This window comes from Excalfactoria chinensis, chromosome 1, assembly GCF_039878825.1.
Source record: "Excalfactoria chinensis isolate bCotChi1 chromosome 1, bCotChi1.hap2, whole genome shotgun sequence".
Classification (NCBI taxonomy): domain Eukaryota; kingdom Metazoa; phylum Chordata; class Aves; order Galliformes; family Phasianidae; genus Excalfactoria; species Excalfactoria chinensis.
The window spans coordinates 11,444,274-11,471,775 of NC_092825.1; the positions used below are offsets into that span (position 1 = coordinate 11,444,274).

The 27,502-nt window shown below is 39.8% G+C and overlaps 1 protein-coding gene across 1 annotated transcript in view; it reads left to right on the plus strand.

Moving 5' to 3' along the window:
- Positions 1-27,502, plus strand: part of GSAP (gamma-secretase activating protein) — a 43,004-nt gene that overhangs the window by 13,888 nt on the left and 1,614 nt on the right. The window contains exons 13-30 of the mRNA XM_072336613.1: positions 3,115-3,192; positions 6,431-6,508; positions 6,934-7,026; positions 8,283-8,500; positions 8,800-8,869; positions 9,575-9,657; positions 10,316-10,369; positions 13,861-13,986; positions 14,379-14,434; positions 14,820-14,851; positions 16,464-16,525; positions 18,041-18,136; positions 21,972-22,042; positions 22,578-22,672; positions 23,928-24,047; positions 24,911-24,972; positions 26,644-26,748; positions 26,853-26,946. Coding sequence (XP_072192714.1) covers positions 3,115-3,192; positions 6,431-6,508; positions 6,934-7,026; positions 8,283-8,500; positions 8,800-8,869; positions 9,575-9,657; positions 10,316-10,369; positions 13,861-13,986; positions 14,379-14,434; positions 14,820-14,851; positions 16,464-16,525; positions 18,041-18,136; positions 21,972-22,042; positions 22,578-22,672; positions 23,928-24,047; positions 24,911-24,972; positions 26,644-26,748; positions 26,853-26,946 — 1,593 coding nt within the window. The remainder of the gene's footprint in view (positions 1-3,114; positions 3,193-6,430; positions 6,509-6,933; positions 7,027-8,282; positions 8,501-8,799; positions 8,870-9,574; positions 9,658-10,315; positions 10,370-13,860; positions 13,987-14,378; positions 14,435-14,819; positions 14,852-16,463; positions 16,526-18,040; positions 18,137-21,971; positions 22,043-22,577; positions 22,673-23,927; positions 24,048-24,910; positions 24,973-26,643; positions 26,749-26,852; positions 26,947-27,502) is intronic.

The window sequence follows — 27,502 nt, forward strand, 5'->3', positions numbered from 1 at the left end:
GTTAAAAATGTTTGGTTTTTTCCCACCAGGCAACACCGTATTTAAGTTCTTTGTGGAACCTTTTTCACAAGTTGAGCATTGTGCTTAATATAAAACATAATTGGACAATTACGCTTCCTGAGTCACTTCATTGCATTCGGCTCCTTGCTGAATGTTGTTTGAAGGCGAGGATTATGATGTACAACTCGTTTTGAGTAATGACAATTTGCAAAAAGTGGTTTTGACACTCAGTGTGTAGTTGCTGAAGGACAGTGCGGGTAATCGCACTGAGGTTCCCTTTTGTATTTCTCATTTGTGGTAGTTTACAAGATGACTGCAGGCTCTTTGAGGCATGAACTGTGCCTTCTGGAGCTGCTAGCATGCTTCAACTGTTAATGCTGATATCCCTATTTGTATCATTTAGATATCCCCGGCAGAAGGTAATCGGCATAACTTCATAATGAAATATTCAGTGTGGTTTCCCCTTTGTTATTGAGCACCACCAAGATGAACTCTGAATGAAATCACTCTTTCTCAAACTTCTGCAGTAACAGAAAAGTAGTCCCGTTCCTTAGCACACACAAGACAAAATGTCTCCCTATAAGATCTCTTATGTACTTCCAGATTAACTGAGATCAAACAATTAACTTTGTGTGTTCAGAGTTCAGTTGTTATTTAAACAGCGCTGGACAGTACAGTTTTCTTTTAACACTTTAGAAGTACCTGTCAGTTAAATTTGTTTGGTTCTGAGAAAGATGCAGGAAGTAAGATGACATAAACTGAGAATTACTCTTGCCAAAATTTACCTGCCTAAAAGCTAAGCATCTGGACTATATTATGGAGAGAAAGTGGCATCTCCAGAGAATGGTTGCTTCTACCCATATTTCTTCATTAGCTGTGTAGAAGAAGTCTATATGAGAGCTGACGGATGGCTGAAGTTAGGTGAAGCGAGTCACTCCTGTGACTACAAGTAGGCAAATGTGCAAGTTCAGCATCATCTTCGAGTTGTGGAGCTCAAATGCCACGTTGAGAAATTTGTACAGCTTTACAGCTGTTCTGCATGAACCAGGATCAGGAATTTGAAGTTAAGGTTCCTACAGAAAACTCTCTGTCTTCATGTTTACTTCATGTGAGACTTACTGTTTCACTGGTATGGTGTTTGTTTCTGCAGTGGCAGAGCTGCAGTCGTTGTTTTCTTAATACTGCCAAATGCAGTACCTTGCTGCTGCCCAAAGCGTTAGCTTTAAATGCTGCTTTTTTACTTTGTTGTGATTGAGTTATTTTCCCCATTTTATTTCTGAGAAGATGCGAGTCTGTCCAAGTATGTCTTCATGTGAGTCTTCTGACATTGTGGCTCATCTGTTTGCAGTGGATTTTGAAGTTGATAGTATAGGAGACTTGATTATGCAAAGGCAGAAAGCTTTTACTGTGTAAGTGAAATAGGATTACAAAACAAGCCTTTCGTGCATCTACACACCCCAACTCTCATTTGCAGAGGTCACTGGTAAGGGTGAGAAAGGAATTTGTCTCATGTTCTCAGTCTTTGCACTAACAGGACTGTCAAGACAGTATCAGATGTAATACTGCTTAGACAGTTGCTAGTCTGAGTTGTTTATGTTTTCATCTGTGTTAACAAAACACCATTTGGTATTTCCCATTGTTTGTAGTTCAACTTATTGATATTTCACCAGTATTCTGGTGTTGAATATATACGTCTCATTAACATTTTCCCATAGCCACTGTTTTTTGTGATCGACTTGCATATACACTAACTGACGCTCTGGTCTGAACAGATTGACTTGCACAATTGCTGTACAATTTAGAGAACAATGTATACAGTAGCCTCCTGCATGGAAGAAAGACATTTGCAGTTGGAAGGGAGCTGTTGGTAATAAATCAGCATTGTGGATTGCTGGAGCTTTTCCAGTCCTACTGAAGAGTCCTGATGCTGCTATTTTAAAAATTATGCATTCTCTGAGAGTGCCAAGTGCTCTGGCAGCGCGCCCTGTCTGTTTAAATGACTCAGATATTCAAGCAAAACTGTATCAAGCTTCCCAACAATATTCAGTCAGCTTAAGAGTGAAAAAATGACACCTCAGGAGAGGCTTTACCTTCCCCAGAAGTGTGGTGTGCTTCTGCAGCTGTACCAAGGCTGTGGTCTGAAGTACTAGGCATTTAACCAAGTAGAATACCTTGGTAACTGTGCTTCTGTGCTTGTGCTTTTTCTTTCTTGTGCCTTTTTGAGTGCATGTGTGTATTTCTTGTGTATACAAGCCTTTATTTTTTACAAAAGTGTATTTGTTTATTGTTAATTTTATTTATTTATTTTGTCTTTAAGTGGTAAACTTTCAGCAAAGGTAGTAGAAGAGCCAACAGATTGTATTGGGTTAATGTGGTTAAGAAGCTGTTTCTGGTATAAATGCCAAAGCAGCTTGCTGAGTATTGGTGAAAGAAAATCAAAGTTTTCATAAGGGATGGGTGAAGGGCTACCACCCAATGGAACCGAAACAGTCTGTCAGTCTGATTTGGAGTTAAGGTGGATGGAGTAGAGGGAGCCTGTGCTGCACAGGATACTGCACTGAAATAAAATTGAGACAAACTTTGTCTTTTTCCCTAAAAGAAAAAAGAAGAAAGGAAAAAAGAAGTGATAGCTCCTTGTACTGGAAAGGGAAGAGGTGCCAGTGACTTTTAGTGAGAAAGCTCTACTAGCATACCATGCTGCTACCAATACGGAACTACTGTTTAGAAAGTAAACAAATTGTGTTTTGCTGTGTTCTGTGCATATTTGACAGTCACTGAACAGAAAATATTTAGATATTAAGGCAGGCTGTGGAGAGAAAGGCTTGGTCAGATTTCTGGCTTCAAACAAGGTTTCTACTGACAAGGACACTAAAAATGTGCTACTTAAAAAAGAACTGGTCGTGTCAGAACTCTGAATTCCATTGTGCCTCTCTTCATCCTCTCTTTTCCCTTACTGTGTCTCACTGGGTAAATGATGCTTAGAGATACGTGGTCTATATTTCTGTAACTTATATTTTTTGAGAGGTGCTATTGTTAGTTTCTAATTTGAAACAGTCTTGCTTTAGTTTTGTGCACCGTAAACAGTCAATTTCCTTTTCCTTTTTGTCTTTTTAGGAGGATTGTGTGTGTGTTGTAGTCTTGCTTCGGATATTCCTGGAGAAGTAACATACTCCATTTATTTTTTACATAAAGGTAAAATTGACTTGTTAATTTATGCTAACTTTGTTTTGGAGAATGACATTTTGCTGAGGGAGTGGCAGAATGCCTTGAGAAACAACCACTGAAGTCTGCAGACAATAAACTGCTGTAGCTGATGTTTTAAAGACTGCAGCTGCGTTTGTCTGCAGACTCATCTTTCCTGCTGTAGACTTCCTGCCTGATGCTGAGCTAATAGCTTCAAACCAGTGACTTCATGACTGGTTATTAGTTGGATTCCTTACTTCTAGCCAGATTTTTTGACATGCTGAGCACAAACAGCATCAGTGAAATCTGTTGAAGCTGCAGGTGTGTTGTACTGATGCCACGAGGCATTTGTATGGGAAACAGAACCAGCAGCTCTTAGATTGAATATGTGTTTAGAGTTCCAGTTCAGCACATCATTTTCACAGCAAGAGGTGCAACACCCACTGGTTTTAAGAACAGTAGGTATGTAAGTGCTACTTCAGCTCTTAATTTTCAAATCTGTTTTTTTCCTTGAAAATAATATTCTGACCAGAGCATAGAACTTCTGATTGGCAAGATTTCTTTCTCATTTGATATGTGGAGGAGAAAGGTGAATTGTATCTCAAGTGAGAAGCTGCATAGTATGGGGTGTGTAAGTGGAAAACATGCTTCTTCTGTTTTACTTTAAGTTTTTACTCTCTCATGTGAGGAAACTTCCCGTGAGTCAGTTGCACTAACACATTACTTAGCTGATGGAATGTTGTGGGATTGGGCAAACTGCATTTTTTGGTTCTCAAAGGCATTAGTGAATTGGAACAGTCCATTTGGTGTGTGACTGTACTCTGCATTATTGCTGCTGCTTATCTCCTGTGAAGGATTGGCCTCTTCAGGTGTACGGACTTCATGTAGCTGAAGAGGCATTGCACTGCTTGGAGTCAGTCATGGCCCTTATTGCATCCATATCTGTATCAGGAACAGAGCGAGGATAAATAACAGTGATGCTGACCAGCTGCATCTGAAATGATCTTCATGAAATGGAGTTGTTAGTACAAACAATCTACTGTTTGTAGATTCATGTAAGAATCACCAGTCATGGAGGGAGTTACAAGACTGCTCCTGAGGTGATGTGTACAAGCAGCAGAATATCAGAGCATTCTGAAGACAAAAGCAATTTTAGTCCGTTCTGGAAGCTTCCCTCTTTCACTTGGAGGAGGTGTTGCAGGTGAGGCTATATACTTCACTTGTAGGAGAGATGCAGCAATGTTTCTTGTTACTATAAAGTAGTGATTTAACAAAGCCTTTTCAACTTAACTAATTGGTGTTAACAAGGTTACTTGATTATGTACTGAACAGAGAACAAAGTCTGACAAAACTGTTAGGAAAACCCTCCTTTTGAGTCTCGAGGTTTAGGATGGACCCTCTGACCAATTGTTTATGTCTAAAGCATTACATGTTCAAGTTTTAGGCCATTACTCCTTTTCATATTGCTGTGCGCCACTGTGGAGGTCCTGCCCTCATTCATTTGTCTCCCTCCTCCTATTAGATATTTATAAACATGAATTAGATCCCCCCTCAGTCTTCTTTTCCACAGGCCGAACATACCCAGGTTACTCAGCTGTTCCTCATGAGGGAGATGCTCCCTTTGTCATCTTTGTGGCCCTCCACTGGACTCCTAGGAAATTCCTGTCTTTTTTTTGAACTGGGGAGCCCAGAACTAGACAGAGTACTCCAGGTGTGATCTCACCAGGGCCAAGTAGAATCACCTCCCATTATATGTGCAATGACTCCTTCATATCACTCAATAGTGAATAGCAAGGCAGCAAGCTGTTAGCAGATTAGTCTTTCAGTCATCCAAGATTAAAGTTTCAAGAACCTGGCTACTACTTATCCATATCTGTGGCAAGTAAGGAATCTCTTGACCTTGAGAAGTAACCTCCCTGCTCCAGGGGAAGATCCTGGCATGCAGATGGCTGCTGTGCAGGGATTGCTTAACAGGCTCTGAGCTGTCCCCTGTTCAGAGGGTAAAATGCCTGACCACTGGTCTTATCTGTGTACCAGCTGTGTGTGGTGTGTGCACAGAGTGACCCTGAGCCTGGCTCAGCAGTCACAACCAGGTATATCCATAGCAGACGCTGCTGATGATTGTCATCTGAGCAGGGTGATGAGTGAAAGGTCAGGTCAGGGAGGGCTGGGGGGAGGATGCTGCACCCACAAGAGTCCCTTAGTTTTTTGTTGTACAATAAACACAGAAGTGATGCTACATGTTCTGCAGTGGTGGTGTTAGTTTGCATGTGTGTTCAGGCTCAGAAGCAGCAGAATAGGGCAGTGAGGTATGCCGATTCATTTCAAGCAAACTTCAGTTGGTATCTTGTATGAAAAGCTATTTTTCTTGGATAACACTTCACCTTTAGCATCAGTGTTGATATTGGAGATCTCACTTTTCTTTCTTCAGCAGTGAGAAGGCTTATTTCTGTGCTATCATCAGGAGTAAAAATCTGTCCCCTTGATGATTTGCTAAAAGCGTGGCTCATTTTTTTTCTCAGTGTTTCTTGAACTTTCATGCAGTATTAGGTGGAATCCTGATCATGGCACCATTCAGTGTTTAGGATGTCACAACATGGAGATCAGTCATTTTCTCTTAACTGTTTTAATCTCTAACTTTTTTGAGAGACTGAGAAGATGGAAGAGATGTATGTCATTCCTACTGGATGCCAGAGGAAGTTTGGTGCAAGCCTAGAATAAAAATGGTTGTGCTGATGAAAAGCCCGTGCAAGCATGGAGGGTCTGAAATTTGCATATGTTTAAACAAATCTTGAAGTAAACTGTAGCAATAGAACACGATCAAACTGGAAAATTTTAAAAACAATTGAAAGGTTACCAAAATGTGAACTTAGCTATTTAAAGTATTTGGTGGTGGGACTTTATTGTTGTTGATGGGGTTTGTTTGTTTATTTGCAGAGGGTGGTATCCTTACACAGGTTTGCTGTGGGTTGGGATGCTTCTTTAAGCATGAGCATAGGCTGTGCATCATGTGGCCAGTTTCTTCACTCCAGAGAACTGTGTTGTGTGGGTGAAGGTCAACTAAGAATGCAGCAACTCTGTTTAGTATGAACTAAATCCATCTGTGCAGATGAGCCTGAAAAATGGTTTTAAATTATCTCTGTTTGGGTATATTGACACTGCTGAAATTTCGATCTGTAAAGTTATGTGTTCTTGACTTGTAACAGATGGTGTTTCTAATTTCCATTTATTTACTTATTTTTCACAGGGTTTAGCAAAACTTTTACAGTTACTCTAGAAAGATCAGAAACTCCTCAATTGAAGGAAGTGGCCTTTTTGAATCTTGGTAAGCTACTCATGTTACTTCCCTGCCTGTTATTGTCTGACCCCAGTAGGGGATACAAAGGACTAAACCTTTTCCAGAAGAAAAGGATTTTTTTTCCTTAAGTTTTAGTAATTACATTGCTCATCATTTGATATTGCACTACCTCACTGTTAGTAAGCAACTTCCTTTGGAACTGATTCAACTTCTGCTCAGGAGATCAGCTGCTGAGTTCTTGAGTGTCTTAAGCCTCTTGAAGCTTCCCTTGGAAATCCGAATGTATTGCTAATATTTCCTGTGTTAGTACAACAGCAGCTTCTAGTTAATTCCTTTCATATTTCCTAGATGTAATCAATCCATAAAGGAGAAATGGGCTAAGATGAGAAACATTCACTTATTTGCTTTAGGAAGCTAAGAGATAAATTAACCACTGTGATTTCTTTAAATAGACTACTATGTGGCTGCTTATTTGCCTGGACAGTTCCTCCACCTCCTGAATATTCAGCATCCTGACCTGCTGTGCTATAGTTTATTTCTGACAGGTATAGTACTACTGCTATGTGAAATTTTATTGTAGTAGAGGAAACTTGCCTAAATCTCTTTATAGGTAAGTTGCATTTAGTCAAGACTTGCTTTATTGCACTTTATTGCACAGCATTCTGAAAAAGGGAGACTGAAAATTAAGAGTGACGTTTTGCCACTTTCCATTTTAGAAAGTGTTTCTGAAATGACATTTCATACTTCATCGATTACATACTTGCTTATTATGAAATGGAAGGAGACCTTTCACTGAATTAGAAATCCTTTGCTTTAGTTGCATAGTTTCCCCTTTCCCCATCTTTGCACATGCTTCTCTGTCCTCTGCTGTTCTCAAATTTCTCATGGAGATGTAAATTTGATTTTACATTTCCTTCCTCCAATTGAGTTGCTCTAAATGTGTGTGTTTGGAGGATGTGGGGAAAGGAAATCTGTGTTTCCTTCACCTGATCAGGCTGATGCAATTGGATTTAGAGTTTCATCTGAGAGGCATATTATTTTGTTTCCAATAAACATATCTTTATGGGAAGTGGGCTATTTTTGGAAACGGAGGGCTTTTGTTTGGAAACAGAAATGCATTCTTCTAGTTGGGTGAAGGAAAGGTAACTAATGGGGACTAGCAGGGGTGGGTATCACATAGAGCTAATACTTGTTGTAAATACCTGATTAAAAACTATTCTGCTAGAGGTGAGTACAGAGCATGACTATTGTGTGGTGGGCACAGTTCCTCTGATGAACAAGGTCTGTAAACCTACTTTATAGTGCTGTGTTGGTGAACCTTGGAGCTAGCATAAGTGACATGGCTTTGTCTGATGGTTCATTAAGTAATCATAGTGCAGAACTTTCCTGTTCTAGCCACTGGGAGACTTGGTAAGCAGTCTGCCAGCACAAGGTTGTATTATGATTCTGTATTTACGCACTTCTGAACTGTGCCTAAGTGCCAATTTCATTGTATCCCTATTACTAACCTTGTACCCTATTCTGTTCCATTCTGTGTACTCTGATTTGTCTTATGACTGGGTTGTAGCCTGAAATCTGTGCATCTTCAGCAGCAGGGAAATAAAGGATTCAGTGTGGACTGGGCTCCTGATTTAGTTCCCTTACCTAGTGAGCACCATTCCATCTTCTCTAGCACAGTATCAGGGCAATCAGAACAAGAAACAAACTGTTACTGCTGGAGATCTGGGAGTCTTGAAAAATAACAATGGTAGGGAAATATTATATTCTTAGTCCCTTTTCTTCTCAAACCTGTGTTTTTCAGGTGAGGATGCAAGAATTGACATGTTGCCGAGCTGCTCCATCCAGTCCCCACTTGTGTCAACGGTCTTGGATTGCTGCGTGGGAAGAATGTACGCAGTGAGCATCAGTGACAGTGCCTTACTGAAATTCCTGCAGAGCAGCGAACGAGACAGTGAGAGGCTGGCAGCTCTACACTGTGCTCTTCTGTGTGTCAGAAGCACAACAGACTTGGAAATGAAGGTGGGAAAAGAATTTTCAATGAGTTGTTTTAGTGACTGATGGTCTCAAACAGAGCTGGGCCGGGGTTATAATATCAATGAAAGAAGAAAAATTCTGATTCATACATACCTTTTGCTGGCTCATCATCCAGGCTGTCCAAGGTGCTTTACTGGTCCAAGCTGACATGAAAACAGTTATCTTGATATCATGACTTCATGCAAAGTGTTAGTAATGAAACCAAGGTTTCTGCAGTCTGTTTCAAGTCTCTTTGGTGGTTTGACAGAGAAATGTGAGATTTTCCTCTGTTCTCATTCTGACAGATTATTTGGTGGATTTCTGAGAACCTTTCAACGTGTCATTGTTTTGATCCTATTCAGGAATTTCTCATTGGTAAGGTATTCCTTTTCCTGCATATTAACTTTTCCTGCATAACCTAATTATGACATAAGGGGAAGCCACAATGTCATAAACTGACCCACTTCCAAACTGTTTGTTATGATCTACGTTAGCTGACCTGCATATTGTAGTGTTGGAGGCAATTTCAGTAGTTTAGAAGATATACAGATCCTCTCAAAATGAGAATGGTAGTAGAACTTATCAAGTGCATTTTTCTGTCTAGCGAGGCAAATAGATTTATCAAAATTTAAGGTCACTGGAGAGCAAATTCTCCATCTGGCTTATGTCTGATATCTGGGCTGTAAATAAGTGGGATTGGAGAGGAGGAACAGATCTCTTCCAGCTTGCCATTTTTTTCATAAGGGTTTGGCATATCATGACGTTCTCCTGTATTAGCTGATTTGTCAGCCTATCTGCTGTGTATATTGTGTGCCTTGAGCCTACATACAAAGAACCCCTGCTGTGCTGAGCTGTAGCCAAAGCAGCTGACTGGGCCCTGCAGCCATCTGGACTTCCCTTCCGCCTTTTGTGCAGAGAATGGGATGAGTTCCACCATAGAGGAAGCTGTTTCAGAGACAGCAGCAGGATTTGTCCCTAAACAAGTGTTACATAGATAAGGAACTGAATGTGAAGCCTCTTCTTGATAACTGGTAGTTCATACTAATCTCATCCTTCTAAATCTTTTTGTGTTGCATTTAGCCTCCCTGTACTGCAAAATGTGTCCAGAAACCAACAACTTGGATAAACTCTTGCCCTACACATCGCTGCTTGACTGGACTGGGGTGAGACAACAGCTGGCACTATAATAACTAGAGGAAGTTTTGTTTTTTTCCTGCTTTAATAAAACCTGTAATTTATTTGTATTCATCACCTTTTCTTAGACATGGTCTGATTTACATCTGTGCTTTATGCACATTTTGTATTGTCAAGTCTTAACCCCAGTGATGTTTTCCATGAATCCTATATTTTTTCAACAAAAACCAGCATTTATAAAATGAGAGGAGCTACCATAATGCAATGGATAATTAAATTTATCAGTTTTCATAATGAAATACTAATTTATGGATGATTATGTTAAGTTTATGATGAATACAGAATATTCTTGACCAGCAAAATCCTGAAGTTTATTCCAAGACAACCAGTATCACTAGAATTAAGATTGGTAACTTAAGGCAAGAGCAAATGACAGAACAAATTAAAAATGTTATTTATTTATTTATTTATTTATTTATTTATTTTGGCCTATAACTGTTCTAGTTTTACCTATTTCTAGATGGGATGAATGAGAGACATACTTTCCTTTCTTGGCAAAACTGAATGTACAGTTTTAGCTAACTAGATGGTTTTGCAAAAGAAGCAAGCAATGGACATTCACTTATATACCTGTACAGGTGCATGTACTGTCTGAAATTATTTATATTTTATCATTTGTATTGATAGGTGGTCCCTGGAGTAACATGTGCAACAGACATTATTTCTCTACCTGTGTTAGAGGTACAAAACCACATTTGCTCATATTTTCAGGTTATGAGCTGCTTTTTTTGGGGGTGGGGAGGAAGAACAGATGACGGTGGTGGTGGTTAAAGGCTAAATACTAATGAAGTAGTGTCACCACAGCCCTGTGCAAAAATAGAAGTGAGCAGAATCTTGCTGTTTGAAATGGCTTATATGTTAACTAAAATGTTGGTTAGCCATGCTGATGTTCGCTACTCAAAATGGTTGGTTGGTTTTGGGTTATTTTTTTTTACTATTCTGAACAGAAATTTTCCATTCACCAGGGAAGATCCTCCAAAAAATTAATTCTTTTAAAATTTAATTGATACCTCTTCATTTGTAACAACTTTGACACAATGGATGCATAGAATTACATAGCCCCACTTTGATGTGCTGGAGAGCTGCTATTGGTACCAGTGGTCCATGACCTTCTGACTTTTTGTCCAGAGCATCCTGTGAATGCCAGTGATGTTGGGGCTTTGGCTATCTAAATCTAGACAAATTCCTGCAGTGTGGAAAAGGTGCTGAGCTGGATGGAGAGAGCACATGCTGTGTGTGTAGGAAACTGTATTTTCCATTGAAAACAAGATGAATGTTCTTCCCAACTTCCATTCCACACCCTCAGATCCAGTTTAGAGAAACATTTGAAATCTTCCTAAGTGCTTCCCACAAAATCTGAAAGATGCTTTTAATAAGCAGCATGTTGGTGGGGGTGGAAGGGGTAATGCAAAGAGTTGGTGCTTGAACCCAGCAGTACTGGCAATGTGCAACAATAGACTCAGGATACATGAGAATTCTATTTCTTGTAGCACTTTAGAAAGGTGAGAGACTGTTTCCTCCCTGACCCTTGTAAGTAGCTCAAAAAGCTTAAGTTTTCATAATATATTTTAAAATTGGTAAAATTACCCCCCTACTCACTCTTCAACAGTGCCACAGTTGTCCTGCTGCAGATCTGTGTGACTGCTATCAGGGAATTGGGCATTGTGTGCTTTGCTTGGGAAGGCTGCCCTGAGAGGTGGGTCACCTGGGAAAAACAGAGCTTGGGAAATTTTGTTGCCAAATAATCCCTGTCAGTTGCTGAGGTCAAAGTTAGTGTGTGTTTAATTTGTCTGAGATTGAACCTCAAGCCCCTGGGAGCAACTGCCTTTAGCAGCTATACTTCCTGATTTTGGAACTCATTTCCTATTTGTCTGAAACCTAAACAGATTTAAAAGGTCAGAGTTGAACTAAAGACAAATATTTCCTGCTACTTTTGACTGCAAATTGCTCTGTCTACTAAGTACAATTATGGTAGTGCACACAGTAAGGCTTAATGCTTTGGCTGCGTTGTATTCCAGAGCCACCATAGCTGATCGGTTGATGGGGCTTCAGTTGTTCGTAATGAATCTGGTTCTATACAAGTATTATTTCTTTTGCCACAGATCTGGTACTGCAGAGAAACAGTGATGAATTGTTGACCTGAAAAGCTCTTTAGTATCCTCAAGCCCATGAATTGTTGAGAGCCTCTGGGAGGTCTATATCCATATTCACAACAGAAAAGTTTTGTTATTTGGGTGAAAGTGTTTTTTATCACTAAGTTCCTGTTAAGCAAAAGATAAGGAGATCAGGGGAGGTGGAGTAAGTGACCTTTTACAGTCTCTTCCAACTCAAATGATTCTGTGATTCTAAAGGGGCAACAGTTGGAATAAGATTGTCAGAAAGCTTCACATAAGGATTATGATTAACACAAGCCTGATGTTTATCCAAGGGGAGAAGAAGTGGGTGGAAGGAAGAAGGGAAGAAAATGGGAGAAAGTCTAGAAGAGTGAAGATGTATAGTGCAAGCAATTGTCACAGAGATCAGTGCAGACTGAGCTGAACCACAGAGGTTAAGAGTGGAGCTTTGACAGCACAGACAGCTACACTATAAAGGATTAGTTACGTGGCTCGGAGTACCTTTGCTGCTAGGTAGACATGTCCATGCAGTTCCTGAGGAGAACACATGTGCCTCATAGAGGTCATTGGCATCTTTCAGCACTTCACTGATGTATAGCAGACTGCTCTGTCTTCAGCTGAAGCAACACTGCTTATAAAAAGGCTTCATGGAGGTTTTTCATGGGTTGCAAACTGGAAAGACCTGACTGACTTCTGATAGTACAGTGTCTTCAAGGTGTTTGTGCTTAGGTATTAACTCAGACTCTTGAAATGTCTGCAAAATAAGCGCCATCAAAGACAATGGGACTTTCTCTTTCCAGCTTCTGGACTGATGATCCTCAAGAGCAAACAGATTTAAAGTAATCTTGTATTTTAAACTTTTGATTCTTTAATGAGATCTCATACAGTGCAGGTTTTCAGTGGTGTCTACTTTTAACTCTAAAGTTTACCACTTTCTGTTATAGAGTCAGTGTATTAAAGAAACACACTATATTACTTCCTGCCTGATCACACATCAAACAAAATTCACAGTGGTCTGAATGCAGTTTTGCAGTGGTGTTACTGTTGCAATTGCATAAGTTAGTCACTAGATGATACCCTTACACTGTATTCTTGATATTTGTCTAGTTTTGTATTGGTAGCATGTAGGCAATGTGTTGCTCTAGTAGTTGCCTCCATCAGGATGCATTCCTAGTTTTCAGCTGCTAAGTATAACATAGAGCAAAAAGTACATTTATTTTTGTGCTACATCTGCAACAATTAAAACAACAGTGAGCTCTGGCAGCGAGAGAGAAGTGGCTAGCAGAATTGAGTCTCTGCATCTAATAAACAGTGTAGCTTTAGTGTTGTTTTTTTTTTCCTCCCTTTTGTTTACAGTTGAGTTTAAATTAATTTCAGCCTTACTGTCAAAGGCTTTGGAATTGCTGCGGAAAAGTTGGGATTTTATTTCTTTTCTGAGGATAAGGCTCTGATACTTGAGTCTAGCAAATGGGAGATGGCAATTGAAGTATTAGAGCAGACTGAAGGTAGTGGAAGCCTCCATCCAGATGCCAGAGTCATAGTGTTGTTCCTCTGTTGGGAATGAACAGAAACCCAGAGTGGGGCTTTTTTGACCAAACGTAAACAGTCCTATTCTGAGTCAGGTGCCTAAGGCTCCTTTTACAGTCAAGTGAAACTCTGGACAGTGCAGCCAATGTAATCTGCGGCACAGTTCTTCCCACCCAAAACCAGCTGTCTGAAGTAGGTCAGATGAAATAGGACCTAGAAGCACTCATGTCTTCTCAGTGACTTAATAGAATCATAAGGCAGCTAAGTATGTGCATTGCAGGCGTGAGCTCAAGTAGATAAGTGCTACTCCTGCTGTCAAATTAAGGAAATAAAACTATTGGAAAAAAAATAATGATTTTGTTTCTTTAATTTTTTTTTTCACTTCAATTACAGTGAAGGTACATTTATTGCAGTTCTTTCCAATTACTTTGTGGGACAGTGACTAGATATTTCTAATAGTTTCTAATATTTCTCATAGATATTTCTAACAGTGCAACAATGTACTTCTGTTTTCCTTGCAATACTTTGCAGATCCAAAACTCTAAAGGCTTCTGGGAGAAACTCAACTCAAACTTGGAGAGTGTGAAGTATGCAGAGCCACAGCTGCATTACCACAATAATGTGCTCAGGAGGGAATGGCGTATTCTCTCGGAAGAGGTGTGTGCATATATGTGTGCATTGAAGCAGTCTCCAGAGCTGCTGCTGAAGAGTGGATGTTTTAAACCCAAAGACAGAAAGGTTTTTTGGTTTTTACTACGGAGATAAATATATGGGAATCTGATTATGAGAAGTGCAAAGTTTTGCAGTCATTTACTTATAAGGTGGTTGCCTGTAGCTCTTTGTGATATTAATGCAAGGAAGTAAACAAAAGTGGAACTTAAATATCCCTGTGTTGTTAGGTAGGTCAGTTATGTGTGTCTGTGGGCACTGGTATTTGGGAGATGGGTTGAAGAATCACTAATTGTTATTTCATTCCTTATCTGCATTTTATAAGGAAATATTTTGGTTGACCTTCTACTTAATTTGTTTTTTATTTCTTTATGAAACAGACAGAAGAGAGAAGAGCCACAGCATATTTAAGGAATATATTTGAAAATGCCAAAAAGTAGGTACCATTTTTGTATATATACCCTTCCTTACTTTGTTGAAATGTGCTGAAGCATTTAAACATGTCGTTTAAATAGTTGATCTGGTATCAGATCAGATATCTACCTCTGAAGATGAGTATACAGCTGAAGATCATTCATGACTATCCTTGTAGTCACTGCAGGATGACCTGAAATATCTAGGCTGCTAGACCTCAGGAATTTATTGTAAATGTGAGAAGGCACTACCCAGGCAGATAGAGTTCTTTCTTTACCAAATGTAGACTTCTTGAATTTCTTTAGCTGCCTTTGATAGACCAAAGTATTGTTTAAGTTTTTACTGTCCTTACAAAACCCATTAGAGGAATGGTTGTGAAACAAACTTATTTTTGTTTTAACCCCCAGGGTGCTTTCTCATCTGGATGCTTGGGACTCTGGTAAGTAAAACTTCTGTTGATGTAGGCCTTAGCTCTAGTCTTTGTTAGGATATTTCCATCTAGCTGTTGTCAGCTAAAAGTAAATAGTGTGTGTTGCCAGCACTGAAGAGTTTGAGGCATTAGTATGAGCAGCTGTTAAATTAACACTACTATAAAGTTTTCCTCTAAGGTTGTATACTAGCTAGAAAACCTTTGAAAATGAGGTTCTTCTTTCATAGTAATGTAAACAGTAAAGCCCTTGTTTGCTTAAGAATTTCTTCTCCAGGATTTTTCTGAGTGTATCAGTGGCACGATGCTGCTGTTGTATTTTGTCCCCTTGGAGCTGTCTTTACAAATACAGAATTTGCGCATGGTAGGAGAACATGGCTGGTGAAAGTCACAGTGTGAAGGATGGAGGCATGAAATGGACTTGCCTAGGCCAGGAACACCTGAGGTTATAAGTGCTGTTCAGTTCCTCTGCTGCAAATTAGAAAAACTAAATTCAGTGGTGAATTATGTTCCTGTTCACCCATCATTGCCTTCTATGCGATCTGCTAATGTGCGCTGTGAAATTATACTGATCTAAGTGTTGATCACATATTTTATTGCAAAGAATTTTCAGTGTATTCATTACCAGCCCCTAGCACTTGTTGTTTGTGCTGCTTGTTGCCATGGGCTCTGATTTTATGGCCCTGTATCAACTTTGGTAACCTCGTATTGAAACTACTGGCATGTTTTCCAAAGGTGCATATTGATAATGATGTTCAGCTGTTCATAAAGAATTTCTAGGTAGCTGCCAATAAGTAATAAGCATCAACGTAGTGCAGCTTGCCTGTAGATCTTCCTTCATGTCCTTGAAAAATAAAGCAACAGAAGTCTTTTATGCTGCTCAATGGTGAAATAAACGTCTTTCAGGGTGAGCAGAGAAGATCCGAAAGTGCTTTGTAAAAAGTTAGCTGTCCTCTAAAATACTGACTTGATTTTATGGTACATGGTGAAATAGGAGTTTGTTTCTCTTCCTTTGCTTTCAGTACAGGAAGAACTGATGAGGAAATACAGCATACTAAATTTCAGTAGTTATTATAGTCTCCTGTGTAGTGGGAGGGTTGTGTTCTTTAATGGTTTGAAAATCTGAGTAACAAAAGCAACCGTGGGAGAGAACCAGTCAAGTGGGAGGTGATTCTGTGTTGTTTCTGCTTTGTGTCTATCCATTTCCTTAGGAAAGCCGTGCAGCTCTTTTGCCTTGTATTAGTAAATGACAAGATCTAAACAGTATGTGCATTTGCACTGTGTGGCCGGGAGATTCTCTTAGTATTACTCCTCTACAAAATCACCACAGTACAATACCTCTCCCTTAAATATCAAAGAAAAGAGTAATGTAAGTGTAAAATAGTTTGACAGGCTTGTGTTCCTCTGTGCTCGGTGTTAAGTGCAAAGATGGCAAATACAGGGTTATGTTCCATTCCTTAGTCTCTCTTATGAAGTCCTTGAGTCTGTCACTGTGTTAGTTCTGTAAGTGAGTAGATATGTTAACAGAAGGTGGAGATCTGTGTTTCTCAGTATGTTTGAAGTGGCTTGGAATTTTGTGATATAGTGTCATGCCCTTGAGTGACTGTTGCTCTATTTATTTCAGAGGAAAGGCTGGTACCTCTCTTTCAAGAGGAAGATTATCAGCAGCAATTACTAATGGGACTGGTATGTGCTTTTGTCACAGTGTGCACTAGAGGACGCACAACCTCAACAAATGTAAAGAGTAAGATAATCGGTTCCAGTGCTGAGTGGAAGCTCACTCAGAGTAGCAGTGGGACAAAAGCTGTGTCTCCTAATCATCATCATTATATCGCAATGCAATCTTAATAGGTCCTGGTATCATAAGGAATAAGGAAATTAGAGGAATGGGAAGTTAATCTGTCCAAGTGATTTTCTCCACTACGATTTTTTTTTTAAACTGCTTTTCAGTACCCCCTGAACTTCATCTTAATCTATCCATTATTTTGGGACTTCTTTACATCATTCTAACTTTCTCCACCTTCTGCTTCCCTCAAAAATATGACAGATCTTCTCGTTTCTCAGCACTTTTTTACTGTCTCCCTTTCCTTATGCCTCACTACTAGGACTGCTGTGGCTATTCTGAGGTCACTCCAATTTTGATTTTTTTCCCCCCTGATGATCTGCACCAGGTTTCTATCATCTTTACACTTTGGGGTACTAAGTCCTTTCTTAAATTGCTACCTATCCTCCCTCTGTTTAAATGTGCATCTGCTTATCTCTTGCTGTCAGATCTAAATACAGCTCCTCAGCTTGCATTGGAAGGTCTTCATATGTGAAGAGTATATCAACACTGTTCTATCAGTCCAAATCTAAGGCAAGTTCTTATTCCTTGCAGTCTTGCTATCTTTTTCCCAAGTTTTGCCTCTCATGCTCTGAAATTTCTCTACATCTCTTACCTTAAGAAAATTTAGAGATTCAAAAAAGCAGATCATTGCTGTCCTTTGTGCTTTCCTGTCACCTGTATTGTTTTCTTGACATGCGGAGATTAATCTCCTTGAAAATTTCTCAAGGCTGAGATTTTATTTACCTCAACTTTGGGGGGGGGGGGGGGGATGGAAAGCACTTTGTTGTAATTCTCAACAAAGAACTGCCAAAGACCACGTAATGAACAAGCTATGTGAGGTCAGAAAGTGTTTCAGAAAGGAGAAGGTAGGTAGTGGCACGGACTGTATGCAAGTAGCTGATTTTAAATGCTTTGCAATGAACATTTAACCTAAAGTTATCATTGTTTGCTCGTGTTCTAAGTCGTGTTCCATCACCACTAGCACAAACTGTACTTGTGCTAGCTTTCTCTATTGTAAAATCCTTCAGATTTATTCATATGTAATAAATACAAGTCAGTGTTCATGTTAAAATCTTCACCCTGTTTGCTTGATTTAACCCAGAGATGTTTAAGAAGTGTTAGCTTTTTCTCTTCAACATCACTGACAGTAGCACCCATTTTCCTGAATTTACACCGGGTAGCCATATTGGACATTCAGATCTGCTATTGACTTTGAAACCTCAAACTCTCACACGGTCTTGCCAAGGCCAAGCTGGAATTTTGAGGCAGGGAGAGGGTTGTGCTGGTTGCTGTTAGTCAGGCCCTGCAGCTGGTGGGGCTTTTGCGTCTTCTTGAAGAGACCACAAGGAGACTGAATTGTTGGCTTCTCTTTCTAGATGGTTGCTCAGCTAAAGGATCATCTTATGAGACATCTGCAGTATGTAGGAAAAAAGAAGATTGACCAAATAGTGCTGGATTATGTTGCAAACCTGGTTAGTTTTATTTTGCTACTATTGATGTGAGCAAACATGTATTGCTGGGGGGGGATGTGTGGTGTTGGATATGTGCTGTGTGTGTATCTTGAATGTTTGAGAGGGAGGGGATTGTTTCTAAGATGTTAAACCGTACTTTTTGTGCTCAATAATGTATAATAACACATAGTGTATTGATAAGGTAAACAATACTTAAACAAGAGTTGTTTTGGACTCTCAGAATACAAAAGAAAATTTCCTTTGCAGCTTGTAGAAATATAGTCTGCTCCTGGAGGTGAAAATCTGAACTCATCCTGAAAGCTGGAAGAATGGTGTTTGGGTTCATTTTGATTCTTATGCAATACATTGATGAAAGCTTTAAGTAATGAAAATGTGATCAGGTCAAATAGAAATTAAGAAAACAAAAATCATTCTAATATGAAATGAGAGTTAATTATCATTGTTCTTGCCTATTAACTTTGTTAGGCTTTTTGTGTAACAGATACAGTTTTGCCTGAATCCACATGAACTGTAGTTAAAACTTACCTTCCAGATTCTCTGCTTTTCATTATCTTAAGAGAAACTTAAGGAAAAAAGCTGTAAAAACTGTTGTGTATAAAAATTATCATACCTGTTTTTATTTGACTCAGCACCAAATCCTTTATGTACGAAATGCAGACTCCATAAGAGCTCACGTGGCAGCAGGGAAATCGCGTTCTTTGTCTTTTTGATAGTCCTGTCACCAGATTCAGAATTTGATCTGTGCAGCTCAGAAGCTTTCAGGATGCTGTGGTGCCTGCATCTTTTGTGAAGTCCTTTGCAGACCAGTTATGTTGTGAGTGTTACAGTGTTCTCTGAACCACAGCAACTTCTGCTGGGGTTACCAGCTTTTTTTATTCTGGCCTTGCTCCAGAGCTTTGCAATCACTGGAGTATATTTCCCATATCTTTTTAGGAAAAAAAGAAAAACCTAGTGACTGATGGAAATAGGAACTGGACAGCATGAACAAAAGCTTCATAACTGATAGCGGTGCTGAAAGAAGCAGAACTGGAATGCTCGTTCTCCTTTCATTTGGTTTTCAGTTATCTTTTGTTTAGTATTTATCTAAAGAAAAATAAAATAAAAAGCAAAACCTACTAAAACATTTTACCAACCTTGATCTACTAGACAAAATTATTGTGGGCTGAATCTTAATGGTCAAAACAAATTTCAGCCCTTCATCCCCACCATCAGTGAAATCTTAAGATTAATATTGTTTCTTTTCTTTTAAATTTCTCTTAAGGCAAGAATTCTTTCATTTCCATTGCAGACTTCTTATTCTTGGAGAAACTGCTATAAACAAACATCCTATGTCTCTCAAAATCACTTCTGGTCTTTGGTAAATGTTGCTGGAAGAGATGTGAAAAAAGAGTGGCTTATCAATTGTGCTTTCTCAAAGGAAGCTTAATGGTCAGACAGCCGACCGACACAGGGAAGAAATGGGTAATCAGGATAAACTTTTGAGATGTCTCTGTAAATGTTTGCTACGGGTGGCACCTCTTTAGTAGATGACCAGCCACAGATAGCAGATGTGTTCTCAACTGCAGGCAAATAATAAGAAGACACCACTTGGATGTGACTGTTCTCAGAAGGACATCTGCTGTGCATCCCCTTCCCAGGAAGGGATCTAGAAAACAGCAAGACCTTATTTTTCTCTCTTTTTTCTTTTGCTCCCAATGCTTCTCTTGTCATTCCTGTGTCTTTTCTGTAGAAGCAGCCATAAAAGTTGAGGACTTGTTTTTTTTCCAAATGACTGCAGCAAAACTTCCCTGCACTCCACACCTTTGCCTGAAAATATAAATGTTCAAGATAGCCAGGTACTCTGCAAACATCAGCTCAGGGCCTGCTGCATGCCCAGTCTCACTGTTGATCATGGTTTCTTTTGCTAGTTTTGAGTAGTCAAAGGGAAATGACTTCTGATACTTGCCTGGAAAAAAACCTCATGTTGTACCTCCTTACTGACTGAAAAATGGTTTTGCCATGAAGGCTTTGATTTAGCCTCATTTTGTTCCTCCTGCTGCTTGCTGTCTACAGGAGGCTGCCTACATTCCTTCTCTAAAACAGACAGTGCTTCCTTTCTTGTATATACATTATCTCGTGGGTAGTATGCTGAAAACTGTTCAGGATATGCCTTCTTGTTCTCTGTCGTGTTGATTGTGGCTGATTCCAGTGAGCTGTGCTTTTGGTGAGGTTGTCATGTCACAAGTTGTTAGCATTTAAGGTTTAAGCAAGTCGTAATAAGTAGGTTGACTATGATTTTAAAAGATGCTTTCTTTCTGTACTCTGCAAAAACTATGGGATTGGCATGCCCTATAGAAAACAGTGAAAGTAATTTTGTTACATAAATAATAAGAAGTGAGTCTGGTGTTTGAGAAGCTTTTCCTCCACCTCACATGTTTATCTTCAGATCCAGGTGAAACTCAAGCAGAGGCCTTTGCTGCACTCTGTGCTGGATGGAGGGGGAAGTCATTTTGGCAGTAGGTGCGATTCTTGTGACCTTTCTCTGAAAAGTGGAAATCACTTATTTCCTGGAAAATGAGTGGAGAGAACCTGCTGTTCTCCAGGGCTATTAAATGGAAGCTTTCCATGATGTCCAGAAACTGAGTATGGAAAGTATCAGGTGGTTGTTCTAAGGTAGCTGTGTCTCAGTGCCTGCTGTGCAAGGCTGGATGAAGTTCTGAAGGGTGGAGGGAAAAGGTGATAAGCTTCTGTCTGGTGCTACAGAGGAGAGCACTTGAGAGTGGTAGTGAAGAGCAGTGTTCCTATTCTGACTTTTCCATACTGATTTCTCTTGTGTGAAAGCTCACCATCTTGCTCAGAGCCCGTGAAAAGTTAGAGGTTAGAGTGGGCTAGAAGGAGAAAAGAAGAAAGGTTTTTTTTCTCTAGAAGGAGAAAAAAATTGGGAAAAAGGATTCCTGGATTCTGGCCATCTTGAAGGGGGAAGGTTTGTTATTTCTTGTGACACCTGTCTGCAAAACAGGGATCAGCCTTGTTTCCTGAGAGTTTCCTGGGGTTGATTAATAGTGCTTTGAGGCCCAGAGATAAAAGGCATGGAGGAAGTGTCTCAGCTGTGCTAGTGAGATGTGGAAGTCATTACATATGATGGCCATAAGGGGCTGGCTAGAGGAAGTTATTTCAACTCTTTCAGCTGCAGAACACTAGAAAATCCAAGTTTGTAGCTTTTGCATGCTGACATTGCACTGGAAGCCAGCCTAGGAGCACAAGGATCAACAGTGTGGGCCAAGAGATTGTTTTAATTCATAGTAGACAAGAAGGGAACTCAGTGGAGCCAGATAAGCACTTGCTTGTCTCGTGTTTCCTCCTCACACGAGGTAGATTCATGATTCATCCTGTAGACTTTCTTTCAGCAGACTTGAATATTCTATCACCTTCAGCAGCATCCAGTGCTGTCTGGGCCATAGGCACCTTTCCTTGCCAATTGCTCAGTCAGTTGGACATGTGGTTTTCACTTCCTTGGCAAACTGGTCTTTAAGAATTTGATGCAAGAGTGTGAGATCAGTTGATTCCTGAGAAGCACAGTGTGTCAGGATGCTGTATATCTTGCATAATGGTCAGATGGGCTGAGAGCACTTACTGTAAACTTCAGGAATGGGGCAATCCAGGTACAGTTCAGATGTAATGGTTTACCATTTTAAGATCCATAGAGAAATAAAAGTGTAAATGCAAAAGTTTTAGTAGGAGTCGTCCTATGGTAAGTTCACAATCTGAACTAGTATGTGAAATAAATGAAAGCTGAGGACCTGCTATTATTCTACAGGCTGCTAGGAATGTGATTGATCATTTTGTTTTGTTTTAGCTGAATCTGGTACATCGAATAATGAAAGAAGTTTGGAAGATCTATCAGCTTCATTCCTGCATCTTCTGCTTGTAAGCAAGTCTTTTTTTTTTTTTTTTTTTTCTTTAACCTTTTAAAATGTGGGTATAATAACTTTGGTCTTGAACAGTCAGTGCTGTGAATGTCAATGTGACTGTAATTTAGTCTTGCTAATGATCCTGCTGGCCATATTGAAGCCAACATGGATATTAATCATACAGGCAGTTTTATGAGTGGAGTTCAAAGCTGTTGGGTTCAAAGTGCTCCCCAGCTGGGTAGTGGGTGTTGCACAGCTGTGAAAGCCAGGTCACTCATCCAGCACCCAGAATATTTCACCTGTTGATGCCAGGTATTACTGAGAGCCTTGCAGGTATGCTGTAGTGAGGGATGGAGGAGAAAGCATCACAGAGGTTTTGTGTTTGAACATTTAGAAGAACATCTAGTGCTGTTGGGTGACAGATGCTGAAGTAAGAAAGATAGCATTCCATAGTGACTAAATGAAAATGCATATTTAGTGCACATGTTTGACCGTAATACTCTGATGTGTGGGCATTTCAATTTCTAATCTGTTCCTGTTTTGTTAAATAGCGATGAGAGAGGAAGTGAAGCAGAGTTCAGAGTGTTTCACATCATGAGTCGAATTCTGGAAGCTGCAAATGGCATGTGTATGCCTTTACCTCCTGGTAAGTGCTATGTTTTGCTGTTGTAATGCATATCAATTCCTCCCAGGAGAGTACAAGTTGTAGCATGTGTGTCAGGTTAGCACTGGCAGTATTTAAATCTCTTTAAGACATTTGTGGAGGGAAAGATCCTCTGTAAATGTGTGCAAGTGAAGTGAAACATAACTGAGTACTGTATACAGAGACAACAAATCAGAGGCTTAGTTCAGTGTTTTCATTTTCCAGTGGAGCATGTGGGCACAGCCATAGCTCAGAACTAAGGTTTAGATGACTTTCCCTTACAATTTATAAGGCAGCTAGACTCAGATGTCAAGAACTACAAGGGAAAATGCAATCCTGGAACAAAACCAGGGTGTTTTTTCTCATGCTATTTCTCTGCTAATATTTTTCAGTTTTATCCTGAATGAATTGCCCTGGTCTTTCTGAAGGAGATGATCTGTAATCGCTTACAGTCTTTTCAAAACACTTGATTATTTTTGTTAGGAAAAGGCTTTTTAACATTGAGTGTTTAGGTTTTTTCTGGCTGAATTTACCAATACAGACAGGGAATGTACAGCCAAGCTTTAGATTTGGACTGGATTCTAATCCTTTTAAGAATGCTCTTACAGAAACATTGAGCTTGCTGTCCTGCTGTTAAGCTGTAGGACCGTGGCCTGGCCTGCCTGTAACTACTGAATGACAGAAACAGAAGTGTGTTCTGAATGTTATTAGAGAAAATTAGCTTCCAGTCTTCTGCTTTCTGATTCTCTTTGAATCTCTTTCTGGTTAGTGTTTTCTGATTTGGTTTCAGTCTGGCTTTGGTGTGAGGCCGTGCCTCAAACCTACGCTATGTGAGGTACAAATGCTGTGTGATGGTGTCTTGTGGGTCAAGACTTTCATATGGCTGATGCTCAGTGAGAAACTGAAGCCTTAACGTGGCCTGTGGGAATGTGTAGGTAGCAGCCATATACTGAATGTGACAAGGCCTCAGCTTTGATAAATTGGAAAGAAAGAGGGAGATAAATTAATGACACAACTCGGGTGTAAGCCAACAATAAGCTTGGAGACATTTAATGATTGTTTTCAAATCCTTAGCTTTCCTCTTTCTGACAGGGTTGTGCTTGACAAGTCTTAAAGATAAACTCATTTCCTCACTAACTTGAAATGCTTAGAAGCTGAGGGAAGTGTTGGCTTTAGCTACAGTAATGCTAGTCAGTGCTGCAAACCTTGAAAGAAATGTTTTTCTTTTTTCCCAAACAAATTTGTCTTTCCTTCACAGGTTTTCACACTCTACATTTGGGGCTTGGAGTTCGATGTCTCCCCCTTCATACCCTCCTGCACTATATTGATAATGGGGTTCTACATTTGACAGAAACCTGTGTCAGGAAACTGCTGAAAGGTACATTTTGTTTCCTATGTTTCATTTGCTTAACAGCCAACTTGTTGGATGTGATGTCCTTTCAGCCATTCAGATACAGCTGCAATATATACTGACCAGGAGACAGCTTCTCTTCTTCGTGAGTGCTGTTACAGTGAGGAGTGTATTTGTTGGTGTTGCTCCACTGAAAGGAGAAAATTAAGGGTCATACTCTATGATTGACTCTCACCGTAGTAAACAAAGAAATACTGGGGGATTTCTGTGATCATTTACAATTAGAACCCTATGCTAGGAAGTTAAATAGCAAAATAAGCAAACAAAGGCATAACCTGACTTAGCATCCCAATATTTTTAGTAAGTAGCAAGCTTGTGTACTCTAAACATGATCTATTCTAAATGTATCAATGTGTTAACTAAAGGCAGGGGTTAAAACTAGTTCTGTATCATCAGGAGCAGCTGTTTGTGACTTTCCTCTCAGCAGGAGATAAGCAGCTTGTTTCCACAAATGAGGCTTAGGAGCAAACTAGCATACAGTAGGAATAATTGGGGCATGAAGCTTTGGAACAAAATGGGGAGTGGTATAAAGTAGAAGTTGTAGGAGCAGTTAGCATCACGGTGGACACAATGTTTATATTAATCTATGCCTGATTTTGGTAAATATAATCTGAATTATCATACAAATCATTACTTAAAGTAGTGAAGTCATATGCAAATGCACAGAAGAATACTTTCATAAGCTGTAAAAGTAACACTCCTACTAACCATTATGTAAAATGAACATTTTCATCACAGAAATGGTATTTTTTCTGTATGTCTTCAGTGGAATTTGAAAGTCACATGGTTACTACTAAAGAGTTTGAGTTTTTTTCACCTTTCTCTTGCAGATCTGGATGACAACGAGAAGAATGAAAAGCTGAAATTCAGTATTGTGACAAGGCTTCCTGAGGTGACTTTGGATGTTAGTTCTTGGAATTTGGAAGTGGGTATGAAATTCCACCCTGTGCATAGGATCCAGTCAGAAGAAGACTTAGCTGTGACTCACATATGGCACAGAAATTGCCTGAACCTCCAAAGCTTCCACCTCTGCTGTTCATAACCTATAGGGTACATTGGTAACTTAAATTTTAGGTTTGTCCATAGTGTTTTCACAGTGTCCAGTACCTTGCAGGAATCAAACAGACGAGATCGATGCTGTTCTGAGTACTCGTACACATAAAGTAGCAATAAGAGGTTTACAGGGTTTAGAGAGAGTTTCTGGATATTTTTTGTGGTGATTGACTTACAAGGTCTTGGCCTCACCCATTGGTAAGGTGTTTGAGCACATGCTGTTGATACTCCTTTGAAAGTTACAACAGTGGGAGATTGCCTCTTTCTTTTCCCTTATCAGTACTACAGAGGAGGCACAACATCTGTGAGTGGAAGAAAACCAGGGATCCCCCTCTGGGAGTGCCTTGCTGTAGAACAAGCTTTTCTGGCCATAAATTGCTTATTGTTGTTCATTATGGACTGTTACATGTAGTTCTATTGGCCAGAAGTGGTGCTTCAGTTTTCCTCTAACAAGGGCTTCTTTATTTGGCAGCGGTTTGAGAAGGGGTAGGGAAGGAGAACTTCACAAAGTGTTCTTTGTCCTCTGTATCTTGTTTTGGGCAGGGGTTGGTGAGCTGAGGTCACTGTGGGGACTCTGAGCTGTCACCCCCAGGCCTGGTGGGTGGGGAACACCATTCCAAATGCTCTGACTTTTGCTTTGGGGGAAATGTACTGTTGTATACACAGTAGGCTCAGTGCCTTATTGTGTCTATTTACAGCTTTGGGAAAAAATGCAGAGAATAGTTTGTTTGCTTAAAAGGACACTTTGGGGTGACTTGGACTATTTTGAGTTCAGGTTACATTCACTAGATGACTTCAGAAGCAAGTGTTTCAGCAACACTGAAACCCTTCAGCATTTCCTAAATGAACACTTTCAATAGTCTGTGTTTCATTACAACTGGAAGTGAGAGGAAGGAGGATCTAGACTGAGAGAATAACAAGAAAAGCTAATTTCACAATGTGTTCATATTTGCTTTCTTACTGATTAGGATTGGAAGCTTTGGAACAATTTGATTTGAATTTCTTGCCTTCAGGAATGTGAATCAATTTTGCCATTTCCCAGACAGTGCCCTAAATAATGGGATGTAAATTCTGTTCCCAGTATCTCTCCTTGTTGGCATTCTGTTTTTGTGAGCTTTCTGCCACTGAGCCTGTTCTGAACACAGCACTGACAAATGGGGCATCTTTGCTGTTCTTTGTGAGAAGAATGATCCTAAACCACAGTCGCAGGAAAAGATAAATAGACATTTTAAGCCTCAGTTGATGTTTCAGTACACATGCAAAGTGGGACAGGCTTAATAGGACAGACTGATTGAAACTTAGTGAGCAGCTCAGCGGGCACTGAGTAGCAAGGGAATTGTTTGTTCCCCATGTTCTGGGGATTTATGATAATCTCTTTTTTTAATGGCAAAGCAGTCTGTGTTAAAGCCTAGATTTCAATTTGGTTTTTTTCTCCCCTCTTACTTTTTCCCACTGTATTTCCACTGTTCTCTGTTTTGTTACTGATCTTTTTGGGATTTTTACTTACTAGGCTCTTGGTCTAAAGGCCCGTCAGTTCTGGGATCATCCAATAAATGCTAATTTCCTTGCACGAAAGTATGTGAAACTTTTGCTTGAGAAGCTGGGGAATAGGCAGGTAAGACGTGGTTGAGATTCCTGACCTTTCCTCCATAATGCACTGAAGATAACACTGAAACTTGGCACCATGCAAAAACTAATCTGAAATGTTTTCACTTACAGTGTAGCAGGCCTGTCCCTGAGAGACACCCAGTCCCTGTAGAATTTTTGCCTCTTAACTATCTGACTAATGTGCTGGCAGAGATTGAAAATCAAGGTAACTTCATTTCTGTACTTTGAAAGACCGGTAATTGCTACACTTTAATTCTCACACTGCTATAAAACTCTAGTGATGTCTAAATGTGTTGGTTTAGTCTTTTTGTTGATAGGAATCATCAGAACTCTTCTTCACTGCATATCTTCTCATTCAGAATCCTCTCTGTGTTGAATGCAGTTGCCAAACTGGCATACAGAGTGGTGGTAGCTGTTGTTATGTGTTTAAATGGGGAGAAGGGCTTGTACATTACTTATAACAGTATGGTAGCTCAAGCACTGCCTTTTGTCCTATAGGTAGAGGTAGATAAAGTCAGATCTTCCACCTCAGAGAAGAATGCTCTGACAGGGGGGTGCATTTAAAGCTGTTCCTTTTTATGAAATGAAATTCAAATTAGTTGTGGTAGTTGCTTCATGCAGTGAAACAATGCATCCAAAGACTTTGAATTCCACTGAAAAAGCAAAATGCATTAAGGAAGCATTACATTGCCTAGTGTAGCTGGATATACATTTAGTAATAAATGAAGTAGAAGTGTGATAGGGACCTGAGTGCTAATGCA